The sequence below is a fragment of the Myxocyprinus asiaticus genome, chromosome 17 (assembly GCF_019703515.2).
Source record: "Myxocyprinus asiaticus isolate MX2 ecotype Aquarium Trade chromosome 17, UBuf_Myxa_2, whole genome shotgun sequence".
In the NCBI taxonomy this organism is placed as follows: Eukaryota; Metazoa; Chordata; class Actinopteri; order Cypriniformes; family Catostomidae; genus Myxocyprinus; species Myxocyprinus asiaticus.
In genome coordinates this window covers 28536045-28559711 of record NC_059360.1, presented here as the reverse complement: position 1 = coordinate 28559711, position 23667 = coordinate 28536045, and the positions used below count along the sequence as shown (strand labels likewise).

At 38.9% G+C, this 23667-nt stretch overlaps 1 protein-coding gene across 1 annotated transcript; it reads right to left on the bottom strand.

Moving 5' to 3' along the window:
* Nucleotides 1-8357: 8357 nt before the first annotated feature.
* LOC127455290 (calmodulin-1) lies at nt 8358-21858 on the bottom strand. The gene is made up of 6 exons (XM_051723046.1): nt 21721-21858; nt 16301-16331; nt 15920-16063; nt 10909-11015; nt 9970-10105; nt 8358-9391 (listed from the first exon to the last, which is right to left on the bottom strand). The coding sequence occupies exons 1-6, from the start codon at nt 21721-21723 to the stop codon at nt 9363-9365; spliced, it is 450 nt and encodes a 149-aa protein (XP_051579006.1). The 5' UTR covers nt 21724-21858; the 3' UTR covers nt 8358-9362.
* Between the last annotated feature and the right edge of the window lie 1809 nt (nt 21859-23667).

Genomic DNA, 23667 nt, shown 5'->3' with positions numbered 1-23667 from the left:
ATGAAACCATTCCGGACAGTGCGTTGCATCTGCCGGGATTTCAGCTGTTCAGAGCGGATCGCATCGTGGAGTTAGAGGAAAACGAGAGGCAGTGGAACATGCTTTTACATCTATGCAAGTTGGTGTACAGATGTAACAGCATTGAAGAAGATGTGCTGCCCTAATTTAGAAGCACTCTTCCTCAACTGTAAGCCTTTCTACTCGCCACAGGAGTTTTCCTCATTTATTCTGGTGAGTGTTTACATTCGTCCACAAGCATGCATGAATGCAGCACTGCAACAGCTGGCTGATCACATCACAGACACAGAGCAACAACACCGGGACTCACTTATTATTATTCTTGGGGATTTTAACAAAGCAAACCTCACACGTGAACTACCCAAATACAAACAGCACATTATATGCCCAACCAGAGACAGAAATACACTGGATCACTGTTACACTACATTAAAGGATGCAAATCGCTCTGTCCCTAGAGCAGCTTTGGGACTCTCTGATCACTGTCTGGTTCATCTTCTTCCAACCTAAAGGCAGAAACTAAAATCAGCTAAATCTGTAGTTAAGACTGTAAAGAGATGGACCAATGAAGCAGAACTGGAACTACAAGCCTGTTTTGACTGCACTGATTGAAGTGTTTTTGAAGCTGCAGCCACCGACCTGGACGAGCTCACAGATAGTTTCTGTGAGGACATTTGCATTCCAACTAGGACTTAACATACCGCAATGACAAACCATGGTTTACAGCAAAACTCATCTTGTATAATCAGGCCAAAAACACACTGACAAAGGAAATTAGAGCAGCTAAAAGAATCTACTCTGAAAAGCTGGAAAACAAGTTTTCAGCTAAAGATCCTGCATGAGTGTGGAGTGGCCTGAAATACATTACCAACTACAAGACATCATCCCCCAACACTGTAGGGAATCAACAACTGGCTGACGACCTGAATGTGTTTTACTGTAGATTTGAAAAGCCCAGTCTCACACCCACACCCGCTCTGACCTTCACTTCACACAAACTTCAACACCTCCTTCAACCCCCCTCCTCCCCCCTCCTGTTACTCAACCTGCATTTAAGATCTGTGAAAAGGATGTGTGCTGGGCCTTCCGGAAACAGAATACAAGGAAAGCACATGGCCCAGACAGTGTTTCACCCACTTGTCTAAAAGCCTGTGCTAACCAGCTGGCCCCCATCTTCACACAGATCTTCAACACATCACTGGAGCACTATGAAATTCCCAGCTGCTTCAAACATTCCACCATCATCCCTGTCCCAAAGAAACCCAAGAATGCAGGACTTAATGACTACAGACCTGTCGCCCTGACGTCTGTGGTCATGAAGTAATTTGAGAGACAGTTGGCCCACCTGAAGGACATCACTGGACCCTTTCTGGATCCCCTACAGTTTGCCTATCAAACTAACAGGTCGGTGGATGATGCAGTCAATATGGGACTGCATTATATACTGCAACATCTATACAGACCAGGGACTTATGCAAGGATCCCATTTGTGGACTTCAGTTCAGCTTTCAATACCATCATCCCTGCTTTCCTATTGAATAAATAAAAAATTGAGACAGGGCAATTTAAGACTAATACAAATTTGACGAGTTAAAATAACAAGGCAATGTGAAACAGGAGATGTTACACAGGTGATGCAATCGTGTCATAGTATATAAGGAGCCTCCAAAAACAGCCTAGTCCTTCAAGAGCAAGGATCATTCAAGACTTGTCAATTTGCCAACAGATGCTTCTGCAAATAATCCAGCACTTTGAGAACAGTGTTCCCCAAAGACAAGTTGGCAGGATTTTGGGCATTTCACCCTCTACAGTGCACAATATAGTTAAAATATTAAAGGAGTCTGGTCAAATCTTCAAATCTCGGTGCGTAAAGGGCAAGACGAAAACCACTTCTTAATGCGTGTGATCTCTGATCCCTCAGACATCACTGTCTTAAAAAAACATCATTCATCTGTAATGGATATCATGAACATGGGCTTGGGATTCCTTTAGTAAACCTTTGTTAGTCAACACCATTCGCCGCTCCATCCACAGATACAAGTTAAGACTTTACTGTGCAAAGCAGAAGCCCTACATCAACACTGTAGCGCTGCCACCTTCTCTGGGCTCAGTCTCATCTTAGATGGAAAGTAGAACAGTGGAACGTTGATTTTTGGTCCAATGAGTCCACATTTCAAATAGTTTTTGAAAAACACAGCTATCGTGTTCTCCGGGCCAAAGAGGAAAAGGACCATCCAAGTTGTTATCAGTGTCAGGTCCAAAAGCCAGTGTCTGTATGGGCCAGGGGTGTGTCAGTGCCCATGGCATGGGTAACTCGCACATCTGTGAGGGCACCATTAATGCAGACAGATATGTACAAATTTTGGAGCAGCATATACTGCCATCCAGCACTGTCTTTTCCAGGGACGTCCCGGCATTATCAGCAGGACAACTTCAAACCACATACTGGCCGAATAAGCAGAGAGTGCGGGTGCTAGATTGGCCTAACTGCAGACCTGACCATCTCCAGTTGAGAATGTGTGGTGCATTATGAAGCGCACAGTATGGCAATAAAGACCCTGTACAATTGTGCAGCTGAAGACCTGCAAAATGGATGAATGGGGGAAAATTCCACTTTTTAAACTTAAACTTGTGTCTTCAGTGCCTAAATACTTAAGTGTTATTAGAAGAAATGGTGATGTTTCACAGTGGTAAACACTTGACTGTCCCAATATTTTTTGGAGTGTGTTGCAGTCATCTGATTTGAAATTACTGTATATAAAAATAAATAATAATAAAAAAAAAATTAAATTCACAAGGTAAAACATCATATAATGTTTAGCTGTAGTGCTTTCAATATAGCAAAGGGTGAATATAATTTACAAATAACTCCTTTTTGCTTTTATTAGCATTTTTCATAAGTGTCCCAACTTTTTTGGAATTGGATTTGTATCTAAATGCTGTTCTTTGTATGATTAATCGTGAATGTGCAGTCATTTGGTCAGTGACTGTTTACAGGTGCATCTCAATAAATTAGAATGTCGTGGAAAAGTTCATTTATTTCAGTAATTCAACTCAAATTGTGAAACTCGTGTATTAAATAAATTCAATGCACACAGACTGAAGTAGTTTAAGTCTTTTGTTCTTTTAATTGTAATGATTTTGGCTCACATTTAACAAAAACCCACCAATTCACTATCTCAAAAAATTAGAATATGGTGACATGCCAATCAGCTAATCAACTCAAAACACCTGCAAAGGTTTCCTGAGCCTTCAAAATGGTCTCTCAGTTTGGTTCACTAGGCTACACAATCATGGGGAAGACTGCTGATCTGACAGTTGTCCAGAAGACAATCATTGACACCCTTCACAAGGAGGGTAAGCCACAAACATTCATTGCCAAAGAAGCTGGCTGTTCACAGAGTGCTGTATCCAAGCATGTTAACAGAAAGTTGAGTGGAAGGAAAAAGTGTGGAAGAAAAAGATGCACAACCAACTGAGAGAACCACAGCCTTATGAGGATTGTCAAGCAAAATCGATTCAAGAATTTGGGTGAACTTCACAAGGAATGGACTGAGGCTGGGGTCAAGGCATCAAGAGCCACCACACACAGACGTGTCAAGGAATTTGGCTACAGTTGTCGTATTCCTCTTGTTAAGCCACTCCTGAACCACAGACAACGTCAGAGGCATCTTACCTGGGCTAAGGAGAAGAAGAACTGGACTGTTGCCCAGTGGTCCAAAGTCCTCTTTTCAGATGAGAGCAAGTTTCGTATTTCATTTGGAAACCAAGGTCCTAGAGTCTGGAGTAAGGGTGGAGAAGCTCATAGCCCAAGTTGCTTGAAGTCCAGTGTTAAGTTTCCACAGTCTGTGATTTGGGGTGCAATGTCATCTGCTGGTGTTGGTCCATTGTGTTTTTTGAAAACCAGTCACTGCACCCTTTTACCAAGAAATTTTGGAGCACTTCATGGTTCCTTCTGCTGACCAGCTTTTTAAAGATGCTGATTTCTTTTTCCAGCAGGATTTGGCACCTGCCCACACTGCCAAAAGCACCAAAAGTTGGTTAAATGACCATGGTGTTGGTGTGCTTGACTGGCCAGCAAACTCACCAGACCTGAACCCCATAGAGAATCTATGGGGTATTGTCAAGAGGAAAATGAGAAACAAGAGACCAAAAAATGCAGATGAGCTGAAGGCCACTGTCAAAGCCGCACCTCCATGCCACGCCGAATTGAGGCAGTAATTAAAGCAAAAGGAGCCCCTACCAAGTATTGAGTACATATACAGTACATGAACATACTTTCCAGAAGGCCAACAATTCACTAAAAATGTTTTTTTTTTTATTGGTCTTATGATGTATTCTAATTTTTTGAGATAGTGAATTGGTGGGTTTTTGTTAAATGTGAGCCAAAATCATCACAATTAAAAGAACCAAAGACTTAAACTACTTCATTCTGTGTGCATTGAATTTATTTAATACACGAGTTTCACAATTTGAGTTGAATTACTGAAATAAATGAACTTTTCCTCGACATTCTAATTTATTGAGATGCACCTGTATATTGAGTTGAACGCCGATTTACTGTGTATACAAATCTGTTTGTATTGTCATATTGAGTCAGGCATTATGTTAAACTTTATTCATGCTGTAATTACCTTACATGTAACATTATTATTGTTCTATGTTTATTTGCAGCCACACGCATACACCCATATCCAACCTTACATCCTAATCACCATTATAAGCTGAGTTTCAACTAATTAGTCCATTTCTGTGCCTGAACTCACTCATCTTCATTCATTATCCTTGTAGTCTAATGTATGTCTGTGCTGTTCAACTAAGAACTGTCAGTAAAGTCTTTTGAACTAATTCCTGCCTCTGTCTTGCATTCTGATCGACGCCCCAAAGTGGGAACTATATCCTCCTAAGCGCCTGTGGTCCTTCCTTTCACACAGTAACCCTTTTCTAAAAGCATATTGTGAATATAGTCACGGCTGAAGGGGTTGCAAGGACTCTGCTTTGCATTGTTCCTAACAATACCCTTCAGTCATGACTATATTCACAATATAGCACAGCTTCTTGTACTTTATTGCCAGCTATTATTGCAAATTAAAAACCTTATACATTATTTGTTACAACATTTGTTGTTTATTAAATTGAATGAAAATTTTTTTTACACATTGCAATTTATTTATTTATTTTTTTTTTTTTTTTGGTGCTTCCAAAGACAATATTGGCAGAGCAAGTACAAATTTGAACTCCTGGTCTGACCAGGCGAGCTTAAGAAATCCTTATTGTTGAACCTTGTGAAGCCTTCTTACATTCCCTGATTCTCCTTGTTGGATGAAGTAATGCATTTAAAACACACACACACACCCGCTCGGCTACGTGTGGCTCATCAGAGAGACGTGGGCTGCTAGCACTCTCTCTCTCCTCCCACACACTGTCACTGTATCCTGTGCTTCAGTGCTCAGCAGCACAGTAGTACATGCACAATCATTTCCATACCCCTCAAGCACACTTTCACTGGGCTGCTAGGAGCGCAATCTTTAAATAGCTCTTTAAATTAATTGTGAGTCTGAAAACTGAATGCAAATCTCTCACATATGATATGATGCTGTGAAAGCTTCTGACAGAGGAAACATGCAAAAGTTAAATAATTATAGTAAATGCTGAAGGCATAATTTACCCAAAGCCTTTCTTCTGTGGAACACATGAAAAGACAGAAGAGAGAATGTTGATGCTGCTCTATTTCCAACCATTTCCAATTCCCAATATACACTCTACCTAAAATTGCCTTTTCCATTTCATGGAAGAGAGAAAGTCATACAGGTTTGGAAAGACATGATGGTGAGTAAATAATGAAAGAACCTTGGTTTGGGTGAACTATCCCTTTAAATGACTTTCTCCTATCTCAGTTTAATATGCAGAGATAACAGTAAGACATTTATAGCTTTATTCTCCCAAATACTGTGGCAAAACAAAGTGGCAGTATCAAAAACTGCTCTGCTTGTCTGAGCATCCAATACAGCAGCGTTGGCTCAACCAGTGATGTGAGGTTGAGGTGACTGACCAATGGAAGACAAGTGTTTGGGAAATGTATTTGAAAACAGTCATTATGTTGGCAGAGGTGCCCAAACTAGTAGTGATGGGTCGTTCATGAACTATTCGTTCATTTTGAACGAATCGTTTATGTGACTCAGAAGAACGAGTAGTCTCTGAGAGTGATTCATTCATTTTGTGTTGGCCACATTGTGCTAGTACAGGACACTAGATGATTTGAATTTTAGAATTCTGTGTGTTTTGCAGTATTAATATTTAATTTTAAAATAATACAGTTTGATATATGCAACGTTTACATTAGGCCCACTGCCCTCAATCAAGTTTGATTTTTGGCCCTTCATAGGAAAAAGTTTGGGCACCTCTGGCATAGTGTATGTTGTAAGTGCATAGTGTATAGTGTATATTTAATTAAAAAAATTAAAATTAAAAAAATTAAAATTAATTAAAATTAAAAATTAATTATAGTGCTCCATTTGGGACACAGCTTTACCGTTTTCACAAGTAGCTAATCAAATTTTTTTTAAATCCCATAGACTTACATTGATGAAATGTAATCAGATATGGCCGCGCATCAGCAAGCAGTTAAGGTTAAGAGTGTTTGTGTCAGGGGCCTGGGTAGCTCAGTGGTAAAATACGCTGGCTACCACCCCTGGAGTTCGCTAGTTTGAATCCCAGGGCGTGCTGAGTGACTCTAGCCAGGTCTCTTAAGCAGCCAAACTGGCCCGGTTGCTAGGGAGGGTAGAGTCACATGAGGTAACCTCCTCGTGGTCGCTATAATGTGGTTTGTTCTCGGTGGGTGAATTGAGCGTGGTTGCCGCGGTGGATGGCTTGAAGCCTCCAGACGCGCTATGTCTCCGTGGCAACGCGCTCCACGTGATAAGTTGCGCGGGTTGACTGTCTCAGATGCAGATGCAGTGTACTTTTCACAATTTGGTGAAATTTACCGTTTTAAATTTAAAATATGTCATGTACAGTACGTGCTTTGTATGTCATTCATAACTGTGAATGTGAAAACATTAATGGAGCAGTTTTCAGCTAATCAGGCTTAAAGAGCGAATGTGTGTATATTGTAAAGGAAATGAATGAATGTGGTAATCTGGCAGGCTTTTGAAGTAGCTTTTTATAAAATTCTCTTGTCATTGTCTAAGAAAATTATAACAAATAAATAATAAACACAAAGTAGAGCATTATTATCACCCAAATGAGAACTTGACCGACTGTTGCTCTCTTGTTTGATTTTAGAGTACTCCGGTTCAGAACAAGACAGGGCATAGAAATGCATCTCCTCTTCCACTTCAAACTCTTCAGACATGTTTTGTAGTTTCAGTTCTCTGGTTTGTATGTAGCTGTGTTGTGTTCTGTTGTTGCTATCGCTGTGGAGGCCCGGTTATACCAAAACAAAGGAAGTTCTCACTTGAACACCCCAACTCACAAGCGGGTTCTCTGTAAACTGCTGTTCTCATGCACTCTCAAGAATGCACACAGGAGAGAAATGGTCAGTCAAGATTTTAACTAATTAATAACTTCGATTTCAGTTTGGTTCTCACCTAACTTTATCACATGCTTTCAGAACAAGGCATGAGTCACATGGAATAATTTGTCTGACTTCTTAATTATACATTTGCATCTATTTGATGGATTATCTATGTATGTGACACTCTGACTATCTATCTATCTAGATAGCAGTTTGTGTTACTGTAATGTCTGTGTAACTATCAGTTTTCAAACTTTTCAAATGATTTCAAATTTTCATCTTTCAGACAAGGCTTTGTAAACCCATGTAGTCATTTTTTAAATTTAGTTTGGTGCTGCTAGTGGCACAAATAATATACACTTAACATTTAAAGACCCTTAGAAGGGTATACTGTGGATCTGATGTACTGTAGGGATAAACTCTGCCTGACTACAGGAGGAGGATCTCGTTACTGTGGTTTAATCAGTTGTAGACTTTCACGTGGTCTCTTCAGAGTCTCTTCTCCAGCTCCCACATGGCTTTTGATATCCCCCTCATCCAACAGAGCCACAGATCGAGGTTGCCAAGCAACCCTTAAAATCCCCAAAGACAGACGCGCTCAATCCTCTGCTTGGATAGATCAGCGCTCATGCTACATGACACATATATAGTGAGACATAGGAACAGAAAAAACAAAAAACAAAAAAGAGAGTGGTTGCCATGGTGATTTCTGTAGGTTGGCTGCAAAACCTTACCTAAATGTTGGTCCAAGGATGGGGTGATTTCTACAAATGCAAACTGATGGCAAAAAAGTACAAACAAGGGTAAAAGTGTTGAGTTCATGTTCTTTTATTTAAAAAAAAAAAAAAAAAAAAAAAAAAAAATCTAAGGACGAGCATGTACAATTTGGAATGAACATAAACAGAACTGAAAGTGGGCAGTCGAAACATAACCCTGCATTCTCCAGAGAAAGATCGACATGCTCACAGTCAGGGCCCAGAGAAGAACTAAAGATAAAAACATTTATGGTACAGTCACCATCCCTTACCCAAAAAAACACTTCCACATACGGTGAAAGGTCACGCCCTGAAACTCCCAAGCCAATCCCTCCCACTAAATGCCCCTACTATCGGGCACAATGCACAAAGAAACAAAACTCCAAATATCCTGACATGCCAAACATAGTTTAAAATCTCATTAAATGCACATTTTTCTTAAAAATATCTCTTTATTAATTTATCGAAGCAAACTGCAAAGGACCCATTCATTCATCTTCTGTAGATTCCAAGCTCACCCCCCACCCATCCTCCTCCCGAACTAAATTCAATCCTCTTTTCAATTCGGACTGTTCTGAACCCCTAGAAGGCTCCAACAGACATCGCTGAGGTTTCCGCCTAATAGCGGCTCCAAACTCAAGCTGCATGCATGTAGAACAGAAACAGGAAGTAGAAGACGATTGGTCAGCCCAAACATCACCACTAGCAAATGGAACCAGTTAAGCAGTTCACCAGATGCTTTTACTTTAGTTTCTGAAGGTTTGATATCAGAATTAAATTGATATTTTTGAAGATGTCTAAGCAGCTCTTTGGGAATAGAATCACTAACCAGTACATGCAGGTCATTTATGTGTTTTTTGTGTGTGTGTGTGTTTTTTTTTTTTCTTAATTTTTTATGTTTTTTTATATATTTTTTCTCTATATATGGACATTTTTCCTTTTTATAACATTCAGTACTTTCTATACAGAAACAGTATGAATAAATGAATATTTTTGCGTAAGAGGTAAGTAAAACATTTGACTGATTTTTTATTTTATGTCTTCTAAAGAGGTCAGGTGAGAACAGAAGAGCTTCACTTTGCTGTCATCATCTGTACAAACTCTGTGGACAGAAACAGATGTGGACACATCAAATATGATGCTGATAAGATTGCCAAACATAAGAAATAGCATTTCAAAGCATTCAAATCTATTAAGAATACAGGGTATTTGACATTAAGTACTTTTGGGAAGTTGATATGTCCTGCGTTGTGACATGCTATACTCTTAATCTGAAACTAATTGAAACTGCATTATTATGCATTTCGTGTTAATGACTATATTAATTAAGAGTCTATTACGGAAGGTAAAAAGGTGAGAAATAGCATTGAAAAACAAATGGTGACCAGTTACAGCACTTAAAATATACACTTTCCATAATACATTCATCTAATTTCTAAACTTAAATCAAGATGTTGATTTTCAGTTCATGTTATGCATCAACTACTCATATGTTTTAATTTCTATGTATTGAGAGTGCTTCTTTAAATTCCTTTCATTTCCGGTACACACGCACATCATCTTTTACGATCCAAATCCAGACTACATTATTTTAATTAGAGTGGCAAAGTAATTTCTAATCTGTATTAAAAAGGTGACCTCTTTCACTGCAGGTAATCCCAGCACACAGCTGTGTCGTACCTTCGTAATTGACCTGACCGTCGCCGTCGATGTCGGCTTCTCTGATCATCTCGTCAACCTCTTCATCTGTCAGCTTTTCGCCAAGGTTCGTCATGACGTGGCGAAGCTCTGCTGCACTGATGTAGCCATTCCCGTCCTAACAGAGTCCAATCAAAAAGTCAGACATGTTATGCCATTTAAATATTAAAGCATTAATCCAACATGGGCGATTCTGAAAACAATAAATGATCAAAATGAACAAGAGACAGCACAGGAATTTGATCTCCCGGTAACACTGAAAAATCAAATCAAACAACCCTCAAGGCAAAATCATAGCTAATCAACAATTGGAAAAAAATAAATAAAAATAGGTCAATCTAAAAATATTGTAGTTCATCCAAAAATGAAAATTCTGTCATCATTTACTAACCCTCATGTTGTTCCAAACCTGTATGACTTTCTTTCATCCATGGAACACAAAAAGAGATGCTAGGCAGAATGTTAGCCTCAGTCACCATTCGCTTTCATTGCATCTTTCTTTCATACAATGAAAGTGAATGGAGACTGATGCAAACATTCTGCCTAACATCTTTTGTGTTCCTCGGAAGAATGAATGTCATTTAGGTTTGAAACAAAATGAGTAAATGATGAAAATTTTCATTTTTGGGTGAACTTATACCATTAAACTTTTTACAATTAAATTGGCCTGTAAAACAACTGTAAGTAGAGCTGTAATTATTCCAGACCTTGTTGATCAGCAGATGTCTGACTATTGAAATAATTGTGCCATGAATTGCAGTGTTGTTGTGACTTTTTTTAAAACCAGCTGCAGCTTTGTGTGGAACACTGGCTTGTTATTTATTTTTCCAAGGATTGGTTTGTTTTTCCTCCTGCCTCTTCACTGTTTCCATGGAAGCAAAAACATCATCTTCCCACAATAACCCTGTTTTCAGCACTGACCTTGTCAAACACTCTGAACGCCTCACGGATCTCCTCCTCGCTGTCTGTGTCTTTCATTTTCCGGGCCATCATTGTCAAAAACTCAGGAAAATCAATGGTTCCATTACCTGAAAAAAAAAGGGAGAAAATTTACAGACCTACTAAGATGAGTTTGAAAAATAAAAATAAATAAAACCTTAACTTGGAAAAAAGTTTCTATATACTGAAATAGATATGGTAGCACAGCTCAAGTAAGCCAAGTCAGTTCACTGGATGGCCATCTTAAAGGAATATTCTGGGTTCAATACAAGTTAAGCTCAATCAATAGCATTTGTGGCATAATGTTGATTACCATAAAAAAATAATTTAAAGTTGTTCCTCCTTTTCTTTAAAATAGCAAAAATCAAGGTTACAGTGAGGCACTTACAATGGAAGTGAATAGGGCCAATGTTTAGAGGGTTTTAAGGCAGAAATGTGAAGCTTATAATTTTATAAAGGAATTTACATTAATTCTACTGTTAAAACTCGTATTATTTGAGCTGTAAAGATGTTTAAATCCTAATTTATACAATCGTTTTCAGGGTTTGGTGATATTACATCATCATGGCAACGAAGTTGTAAAATTGGCTATAATGTGGCTATGACGTTAGTAAGCGATTTTAATACACTAAAATCATGTTTGCATGCATATTGTTCATATCTTGTGGCTATACTTTTGAAATAGTGAGTATTTAAACATTTATGGATTGGCCCCATTCAGTTCCATTGTAAGTGCCTAACTGGAACTCAGATTTTTTTTCCTTTTTTCTTCTTTTCTTTTTTAAGAAAAGGAGGAATGAGTCAAAATTATTTTTTGTGATAACATTATGCCACAAATGCGGTTGATTAAGCTCTTGAACCCAGAATATTAATTTAACAGCCCAGGCAGAAATTTTCTACGAAAATAAATTGGCATACACAAGTACAACTCCTCTCTACTTGAATGGGAAAAGATTGAAATCTTTAAAACAGTTTGTCACAATTACATTTAAATAACATATATTTAATATTCAAAAAAATATTTCAAAATCTTGCTTTTTAAATATTTGCCATGAGCAAACACTATCCAGAATGTGTAAAACACAAATTTGAATCTGAATATTCCAAACAAACACATTCCCAATGGAGGGAAAAAGACAGTTCTGTGTTTGTCAGGTTGAAATGTGTGTGGTTTTGGTTCCCTTGAGTTTATAGCAAGCTGAGGTGGAATATTTCCATTAGACGGGACAAATATCCCCCCCAGTGTGCATGCATGTGTGAAAATTATCACTACAGCCATTCCCAGGGGGTGCACACTGTGTGCATCATCTGACAATGTGGGTGCATACACATGCTTGTGTGCATGTGTTTTGTCACGTTCTTGCTCGAGTTCCTCACAAACAAGCTGCAAACACTCTCGATTCCACCACCAAAATGGATTTTGTAAAGGATTCCATGAGGTCTTTATTACCTGCTGTTATTCAAATAGCTTTACTGACCTACAAGAATGACTCCATACCACAGGATCCCATCTTTTTGATAGTAGCTACATCTCATCAGAAGCTCAAAGCATTCTGCATGATCTAACAACACATCTTCCTATGATATCATTTTGCATTACAAGGATACCACTGTGTTTAAAGACACTCTCACACAGATATCACGGAATACTGGAACATGATTTAATGACATCTTCACCTCTAAAACAAAAGAGGTGTACCAGGCTTTTTACATTTGCTGATATCTCAAAGCCTGCTTGTACACATGCTAATTACACAACAAGATAACGGTTTAATTACAGACTGTAACAGTTTCATCTTAATAGTGTTAAGGAAGCTTCCAGAAGCTTGTGCCAGTGCGAGACAAGTAAAAGGGAATTCTTTTACAAGCCAGAAACGTTAGGCGAGTTGGGCGTTTCTTCAGCTTCAAGCAAATTCATGTTCCACGGGTTGATTTTTATTCAAATTAACAGATTTCAACTTTTTTTGGTTGTTATGAGACGCTCACATTAAAACTGTCTTGGAAATTATTTATTTTTTTACAAGGGCTTCATCATTTATTTTTGAAACTTTTCAAATGCCTTTTATGTACAGATTTTACTGTTTTAACCTTGTCCCAGACCCAGACTTTCAATATAAAACTATGTACAGTTGTGCTCAAAAGTTTGCATACCCTGGCAGAAATTGTGACATTTTGGCATTGATTTTTGAAAATATGACTGATCATGCAAAAAAAACTGTCTATTATTTAAGGATAGTGATCATATGAAGCCATTTATTATCACATAGTTGTTTGACTCCTTTTTAAATCATAATGATGACAGAAATCACCCAAATGGCCCTGATCAAAAGTTTACATACCCTTGAATGTTTGGCCTTGCACAGACACACAAGGTGACACACACAGGTTTAAATGGCAATTAAAGGTTAATTTCCCACACCTGTGGCTTTTCTTGCAATTAGTGTTTGTGTATAAATAGTCAATGAGTTTGTTAGCTCTCACGTGGATGCACTGAGTAGGCTAGATACTGAGCCATGGGGAGCAGAAAAGAACTGTCAAAAGACCTGCATAACAAGATAATGGAACTTAATAAAGATGGAAAAGGATATAAAAAGGTCAGGTAGACGAAGAAAGATTTCAGCCACAACCAGAAGAATTGTTCGGGATACAAAGAAAAACCCACAGGTAACCTCAGGAGAAATACAGGCTGCTCTGGAAAAAGACGGTGTGGTTGTTTCAAGGAGCACAATATGACGATACTTGAACAAAAATGAGATGCATGGTCAAGTTGCCAGAAAGAAGCCTTTACTGCGCCAATGCCACAAAAAAGCCCAGAAACAATATGTCCGACAACACCTTGAAACGCCTTTGGAGTGACGAGACCAAAATGGAGCTTTATGGTCACAACCATAAGCGCTATGTTTGGAGAGGGGTCAACAAGGCCTATAGTGAAAAGAATACCATCCCCACTGTGAAGCATGGTGGTGGCTCACTGATGTTTTGGGGGTGTGTGAGCTCTAAAGGCACGGGGAATCTTGTGAAAATTGATGGCAAGATGAATGCAGCATGTTATCAGAAAATACTGGCAGACAATTTCTATTCTTCTGCACGAAAGCTGCGCATGGGACGCTCTTGGACTTTCCAGCACGACAATGACCCTAAGCACAAGGCCAAGTTGACCCTCCAGTGGTTACAGCAGAAAAAGGTGAAGGTTCTGGAGTGGCCATCACAGTCTCCTGACCTTAATATCATCGAGCCAGTCTGGGGAGATCTCAAACGTGCGGTTTATGCAAGACGACCAAAGACTTTGCATGACCTGAAGGAATTTTGCCAAGATGAATGGGCAGCTATACCACCTGCAAGAATTTGGGGCCTCATAGACAACTATTACAAAAGACTGCATGCTGTCATTGATGCTAAAGGGGGCAATACACAGTATTAAGAACTAAGGGTATGCAGACTTCTGAACAGGGGTCATTTCATTTTTTTTCTTTGTTGCCATGATTTGTTTTATGATTGTGCCATTCTGTTATAACCTACAGTTGAATATGTATCCCATAAGAAATAAAAGAAATGTGTTTTGCCTGCTCACTCATGTTTTCTTTAAAAATGGTACATTTATTACCAATTCTCCAAGGGTATGCAAACTTTTGAGCACAACTGTAAATCTTTTTTTTTTTTTTAAATAACTCCATGTTTAAAATTATTATAATCCAAACAAACACTGAATTTCAATATTTAGTGTAACAATTATTTCTAGAACATTTTCCAAAAATTACCTATGACCCACTGTTGTGGTGTCATTTTCACCACACCTGACAATTTTGCCCTTATTAATTTGTTTCAAAAGTTAATGTACTAAGTTGAAAAAAGTGTCAATGAAGAGCATGCATGAGATGTCTGAAAACAAAGGAAACAAAGAAAAATCAAGCTAAATATCATTTGTGAGTAGAATATGCAGAATGTATTTTATTGGGCAATATTTCTAACCAGGCTGTAATTTTATCAAATATTATTTAATTGTGCATATTTGTGATACACAAAACAGCAAGACAAAGGACAGTCAGCCATTTTATTTAAAAATGTCACCTTGTTTTATTTTTTTAAATGTTATTTCCACCACAGAATTGTATTTATCATGATACAGAATTTGAGGTGTGGTGGAAATAACACAGGTGGGACTTTCAGAAAAGAATGACAAAAATGTGATGCATGTACATAGGCTGCTGGGCATTGTTAAAAGCACAAATTACATTTGTGAGAGTGTGAAATTTTTTTTTAACAAGACAAAAATAATGCCAAAATAACCTCTCTAGGTGTGACAGTGACACACCCACCCCATATCTTTCTCAGGTGTGGTGAAGTGTAGAGATGTACAAAACTACCAATTTTCATAATCAAGTAGTCGGTTGGTTGTTTAAATGACCAGTTGGTGTTAAAGATTCTAATGTATAATTAGGCTCCAATTTCTTCACGTGACCCCGATAAGATGCATTTCAGAGGGATATATGGATGCCAAGGGCAACACTGAGTACTTCAACAAGGCAACTAATGGATATTCAACAAAAATATAGGTTGAATAACTATAACATCTTATTGCACAAAACTATCAAATTAAGAGAAGTAAAAAAATAAGAAAAGCTCCAAAACAGAGTGGCACAAAACTGCATATGCACTTCCTGAATGCAAAATGATGTGCTTCAATGTAAACAGAGAGCTTGGGAGTCTCAAGATGATCCTTGCTGCTCAGTCAAAAGTGCAGAACTGCAAGATAACGCAGGTATACCTCTAGTTCACAACATCAAGAAGTTTAAACATATTTTACTGCAACTATTTATTTAAGCAGTGTCAGACAGAATCAGCCAATGACTTTAATCTCTCCAAATCATTAAATTCATCACCACTAAAAATATTAATATTAGTAGTCGACCCCACTAATCGACTAGTCAGTTGTTGGACGATTAGTCGACCACCGTGGCACATCCCTAGTGAAGTGCATGCCCACTAAACTTACCATCAGCATCCACTTCGTTAATCATGTCCTGTAATTCAGCCTCTGTGGGGTTCTGCCCGAGAGAACGCATCACTGTGCCCAGCTCTTTAGTTGTAATAGTACCATCACCATCCTTATCGAACAAGGAGAATGCCTCCTTAAACTCTGTAAGGGAACAAATAAAAAAAAACATGAAAATATGCTAAACTTCTTGTTCTTCAGATACGCTTGTGAGAAATGTCTGATTGGAGGAAGTCCAATGTAATTGGAAGTGCATTTGTAACTGGAGGGCAATGTGAACGTTTCTGCTGAAAAATGCTGACTCATAACATCATTCAGGGCACTACTGTAAATTCAAGGCATGTTTACACCACACAAACATACAGAGAAAGCTCCGCTTACCAGCAATCTGCTCCTCTGTGAGTTGATCAGCCTGTAAATGGAGGAGGAAATGGAAGGAATGGAGAAGGAGAGATGTAGTGGGATGGAAAGGGAGAAAATGAGAGTAAATGAATGTCATAAACATGTAACAGTCATCATTTTATTGTGCAAAGCACTTTACTGTGAACCAGATTAATCCCTAATGGCACTGATGTTCTTTTATGGAGAGAGAGAAAGCAATCACAGCACACCCAGACTCTAAAATATCAAAAATACAATATACCAAAGGTGAACAGAAGACCTGCAGAGTCTGTCCATGATAACTAGGATAGGGAACCGAGAATGTTTTTTTATTCAGACCTGTTCCATATATATATATATATATATATATATATATATATATATATACACACACACACACACACACACACACACACACACACACACACACACACACACACACACACACTAGAAACCAGATTAACCAATCAACAATGCCAGCACACAAGAGTCAACTGTCTAGATTAGTACTATTAGGACAATTAGTACTACCCTGACAAGCAACAAGCAAATGGTGTAAACCTGTTCTGTTAAAAGCCCACTACAAATACATATGACTGAATTCAAGAACTTTCTATTTTGCTAACACAACCTTGATGCCATCTAGCTGAATATCAGTCAAGTCAGCCACCAGCCTCTTCGCTTTAGGTTCTTTGCCCCAGCCATCAGTCTTCTTCACATCCTGTCTGTTGTCCATTTTCACTGGTGCTTTCCTGGGTTTGACCTCTGCAGTGGGGCTCTTCAAAGAAGTCAGGCCATCCACTGCTCCTCTGACCATTATCAGTTCTTCCACCAGGCACTCAGCCCGTTTGGTGTTTTGCACACCCTGCCGCCTGACCTCGCCGAGCTCTGTTCGGCACTGCTGCAAGCTGTTCTTCAAGTCCTGAACATCACGCACCATGCTGTCAATGCGGATGTTGGTGGAGTCCACCAGCATATGCAAGAAGGACTTGTAATTTCTTTCCTGTAGCTCGATCAGTTCTTTATAAAAGAACTGCTGCTGGTCGAGGAGATCATAGACCATGGAGAGTGAGACAGAGTCCTCCTCAGGGTAAAGTACAGGTCTTTTTGGAGGCATTCTGGTCTCTGTGAGCAGATGCTACCTCAAGCACATTACAGGGAGTATGGCTGATGAGGTTGATGAACAATGGGACTCAGAGAAAGCAGATGTCACCCAACATGAGGCCAGTGTTACTGTATCAACCTCCTGGGTGCAAGACTGGGGCTGTATTGGGTGTCTTGTGGTAAGAAATCTGGCTCATTTTTTAGCCTGACGTGATTGATTGAGCTGTGGTTTTCACCACAACGGCATTATCTGTGCTGTCAGCGGCACACTATGTTTACAAAGACAGAGGGATTGTTTACATTATTTTAGATTAGTCAAATGGGGGTTCCATCGGGACACACAAGCAAAGCATCTTGGGATGTCCGTCTGACTAAATCAACTGCCCCGACACTTTACCTTCTCCTGTGGTCATCTCAGTTTACACCTGGCAGTGGGTTTGGGTTCATATCTCTTGGATCACTTGAGTGACATTCCGTCTGCTAATTGTGCCGACACCTCTCTCCGGCTCGGAGTACAATTGCAGGTTTTACCTTTCCCTGTCTGCACAGCTGCATTATCTTACCTGCCCCACAGTAACTGTCTCATTGTGACCAGGTTTATTACTCTCCCTTTATCTTTGTTCCTCCCTAGGGGAGCTGTTAGCCTGAGGTTTAAGAATCTGGGCTGCTATCTCAAAGGTTGTGAGTTCAAATCCAGGTAGGGACAAACCATGACCTGGAGAGTTACAAAGGTCCCCTTCTACCCTATTATGACTATGGCATTGTGTAAGGCATACAAGTACAGGTTGCTCCAAGGGGACTGTACCTGCAATTAGTGTACTGTATGTTCTCTCCATAAATGTCCTCCCTTGAAATTTAACCTAAATAGAGCATGGCCTTCTTTCTCACTTTATCTCTGCTTATCACCACTCACCTTTACTTTAGTGCTTGGTTATTAGCATTAACAACAAACCTTCATTGCCAACGTTTTTATTTAGGCTAATATTTGCAACAGGGTGCCTCTACACTATAAAGTGTAACAGTTCCCATCCATTTTATTCAGCCGTATTGGTTCCGGAAGTATTTTTCCCATTAATTTCTTTCCACAGGGATTTCATCATTAAAAACTTTCATTTGAAGAAATAAAATATTTCAAAATTGGAGAAAAAGACAAAGGTACAAGACTGTGTACTTAACATCTTTAATGAGGGAATGGACTACAGTCTCACTAAGCATTGCAAATGAAGCAACTGAATTAAAAACAATTAAAAATAAAAAACTACTAATTTAAAGTTGTTAATTATAAGTATATAATCAATTTATTTTGAGTTTACTGCTAAATAGATTAGTAGTTTGAGAGTGTAGGGAGACAGTTTTTTGTTGTGTCATTCACTGTGCGGTATGTCAGTGGACGGTAACTGCTGGGCTCTTTTGCACTCTGATAGGTGGATTTTCCTCCTCAGGATCATAAGTGGGCTAGTTTGTCACCAGGAATTCTGCTATAAAAACACGATTAAAAAAAATAATAAAAAATGAAATAATGCAGAAGCATACAGCATTTCATAAATTAAAAACGAGCTCAGACTTATGGCAGGTCTGTCTTTAATGTTAAGTTATTATTAAAAATCAACTCCCCTAAAAAAAGAATTTTTAAATATGAAACCAGACCGTTGTGTTCTATTCTTCATTGCAGCCAAGCATAGCTTAACTTGTATTGAACCTGGAATATTCCTTTAATAAATATTTGTCTAATTTTATTATATTTTCAGCTCCCTCCAAGAGTGTGGTGATCTTAAAGGTGCTGTAAGCTATTTTTTTCATGAAAAGGTATTGGACCAATAGAAGATCGAAAAGTTACACGCTGATGGCTCAATACAAAGAAAACATATTTCAAAGCTTCATGTTTTATTGTTGCAGAAAAGAGAGTAGACAATATATTTTAACATTTTAAATATGGTATTATTTGTTTTTTTGTAATGTACTATTTACTTACACAAGAAGCCATCCCGTGTGACATCGTATCCTGGTCTGCTGCATTGTCCGAATTAAAAGTGTGTGTGCTCAAAACCTAGTGTGACTGCCCATTTACGGGTACTTTTTTTTGCACACTGCATTCTGATAAGCAAAATTGTGTCAGTGTGCAAGATGAGAACTAATCAGAACGCTGAATTAAACATCACAGAATTATAAGTAAAAAAAAAAAAATTGCTATGGTTTAGAAACTGCATATGCTTACATGGCAATTAATTGTGCAGCCCTACATTTTACCACACTAACATCCACAGAATTTTGTAGATTTCCCCCAAAATAGGCACAGGTGCGATGTCCGCAGATTCCGAGTGGGCCTGCTAAAGGGTGATTTTTTTCCCCCTCTCCAGCTGATGGGATGAGTCTTGGAGCCTGTACCATTACTGGAAGCCTTCCAGGCCATATGCCATCCAACAAGGCTTCAAATACATCACACACCACTGCCAGGAATTTGGCCTGGATCGGTGCATGCTGCACAGCATTGCCTGGAATCTGGCCTTGATTTAGGTCTCGCCAAGCAGCAGCAGCTGAAAGACTGGCCTGGCACTCTTCACGCCCAGTGTATTATAATGAGTGTGGTATTGTCACTTTCACACCATGTTAACAGGGAGTCCCCAAGGCCCTTAACCATCACACTGCCAGACAGATAAAGGGCGTGCACGTGTGATAGAGTAAACCTGGAGCAAGTGCTCTACTGAGTCTAGTTCTGTACTGCACAAAATATACCCACAACTTAGCCCTTAAGACAGGAAGAAGACAAGATAAACTCCTGACCACATCTGTTAAGGCAGCTTCCTTATGAATGATACCATCTGTGTGCTGTGAAGACAGCAACCCTTGAAATAGCTACAAGTTTCCAGCTAGCTCCAAGGCTTCCCCAATCAATTGATCCTGACACATTTAAAAATCTTTTAGACCACTTGATAACTGACCACTTTTATTTACAGGGTAAAAGAACATGTGGCCAGTCTTCCTAGCAGTTCAGCATGACTGTCATTTCTGAGTTACACCCCAGAGACACCCATATTGAGAAGCGCAGACAGTTCTGCATGGTGGGAAAAAACCCATGCGGGACGACGAAACTAGAGCTGCAACATGGCCAGAAGAAGAAAATCTGGATTACAAGATGCAACCCCAGGGAAGAAACAGACCAATGGGGCAGACACCTCACACACTATCTAACCTCACCAATACAGACCATTCATTGTTTATCATGTGAACTGAGACCCAGAACAGGCTTAAATAACACTCAAAAAATGATTTAATACTGTTCCTTCTGGCAGTGTGCTGTGGAAAAGCTGAAGCAGAAACATTTGTATGGACTCATTCAGTCGGTATTGACTCATGCTTTGTTGAACTCGCTCTGGAACTGAAATTCTTTCCATGCTTTATGAACAATTTTTGCTTCTGGGGGGGGGGGGGGGGGGGTGTAACTGCATCCAGCTTTACAATGTACTCAAAGCTCTACTGAGGAAAGACTTTAAAAGATAACACACAAACCTGTTACATTAACAACAAACCTTAAACACTGGTAGTAGTAGCCAGTCCAAATAAAACAAGACCTGAACGAAATTTGTGTGTGTGTGTATATATATATATATATATATATATATATAGATGAATAACTTTTAATCCAGTTTATTTAGATATTAGCTCAAATGTTGTACAGTTATTCAAGCCATAATTTTATGAAGCCCAATAAAAGAACAGCTCATACTCATAAATACTCATTTAATTACGCATTTTCCTTTAAAAATTAAACATTGACTTTCTACAGCCAACACAACCCACATGACAGCTGCTTAACGCGTATCATTCATTTCATTAGACTGAAAACATTCAAGGGTTTTCATACTCTTTATTCAGCATGGGCTGCTTTAGAACAGAGACTGACAATATTGTGTGTGTGTGTGAGATATATATATCTCTAAAGTTTGTACACGATCACAGAGCACAATGTGTTCATGTCCTCGTTAAACAGGAGATGAGCACCGATCTGCCTGCTGCTTGCTGCTGTCCAGCACATCACACCAGAATAAAACGCATATATGCCACATATCCTGCCGCACTATGACATCAATAACACTGCAACATGTTTAGAATAATGAACAGGCACGCGGTCACTTGCACTGTACTATACAGATTCAAGACTAATGCTCATCAAATTAAATTGGCTGTTTCGAGGACCACAAACCCAACAGAGACGCAGGTGGCATGTCCTTGTCTTTATATTATGCATAAATCCTGAAAAAATTAAAATGGAGCAGACATCTTAGAACTACAGGTGTATGATAAAAGCCTATACGTACCATGTCTGAAGGTGGAGAGTGTTGTGTGTTTGTTAATCTGCACTAGACCGCAGCGCCGCTCCGCTCTTAGTTCAAGCTCTACTTTGCGACTGTTGCTTGCAGAGTGCAGAAAGTGATCCGGTTCTATTTACATCGGCGTATTCCTCCGCCGTACGGACCCCTATCACTCACTTCCGCGTATTCCCGCCGTAGGCCCCGCCCACATACTTCTAATAACACCTGCAGGAGGAGTGTCGCCTCCAGAGCCCTAAAACCAGGGACCCTGGGCACTATAAAAATAGAAAATTGCTATTATGAGTAAAATAAAGTCTAAGCCATACTTAATTGTTTTCATAGATGTGAAATTGGACAAGGGTTTTAACATTATATTCGATAAAATGAGTGCAATATTGCAGTACATTTAGACTGTAATAATTTAGTCTGAAACTTATTGTCAGACTTTGAGCTTGTTATTGTTTGTGCCAGATCTGTGTGATGTACTAGTCACATAGAAAATTCTCCTTAACATTCTGGAACTGTTAAAACTTATTAACCTTATGAATAACCTTATCTAATAAATAATAAATGAAAACTCTCACTCTTGTAAGGACAAAAAATTATTTTCCTGGAAATCAACTATTATGACAAAAAAATCTATATAAGAAGGATATAAAAACAATTGGTCTATTTGAAGATAAATTCCAGACCCTGCACTCTGACCCCAGCTTAGCTGGGATATGTGAAAAAGAAGAATTTCACTGTATATGTGCAAATGTATAATGTGTGATAAATAAAGAAAATTAAAAATTAATTAAAATTAAATGTAACTCTCAGTGAACCATGTTTGAATTGATGTTGAAATGAAGTTTATTGATCAGTAATGCCAATTTAGCTATAAAATAAATAAATGAACAGGACAACAAACATCAAACATGTTTCAAGAGTATGTTTTTGGGAATGCTTCAATTATAGGGTCATTCTGTAAATAAAATTCACCTGTATGTAGAAAGGGAGAACAACAAAATGGAATACAATAGTTTGTTAGTCACATTCCAAAAAAAAAACAAAAAAAAAAGCAAAAAACGATTGCGAACACTACATTTATACGGACTATTTCACTAAAAGGCACTATTTCTTCTTGGCGGAGGATTACTTATTTCAAGTCCACAGCTTTTTGTTGACGCTAGATAGATTTCGTCTTAGCATGTCACACCATCTCTCATTGGCCAGCTGAGACCTGCAATCCGCTCGTGAGTGTAAGAGCGTCTCTGATTGGTTACGTTAGACCTGCAATGCGTCATGCCATTGCGCTCAGTGTGTCCCGGATCACGCAGTACTGGAACCGATTGGCCAACAAGTCCTTCGGTTACAGGACAGGGCTGATTAAATATATCTCCCGGGATCAGATCACATATAGACTTACAGTGAGACTGTTTTTACACCATGGAAGTTAAGATTAAATAGATTTTTCTTTAGGAGGGTTGGTAAAGCTCAGTGTTCTGTGTTGTTTGTTCACATTTCAACTGGTTTCCAACGAGGCTGAATCCAACTGCACGCTTTCCGTTCCTCTTTAAAAGACGCAACGCTTCTGTGGTCTCTCTTAAAGGGGCCGTAGCCCTATTTTTCATTTCTCTCGAGAACGATTAAACTACCTCATGAGTGCAATTTTTCGACCCTGTGATATATTATTGCACAATGTCATCTCATATTTAATAAGCAATTCACTTGAGTTTAACATGCAATTAATGTGTACTTACTCTCACTATCTGCACATAGGCTCATTAAGCCCAAAGTATACTTTGGTCAGATGCAAATTTCGCATTCAGCAGAGTGCTCGAGCACTGTTTTCTAACAGCACTTTCTATGAATGTGCAGTTTACACCTGGAATTACTTGCACTAATTAGTGGGTTCACAAGGTGGTAACAATCACAGTTGAGACATTGCTGTCAGGAAGAAGCACTAGAAGA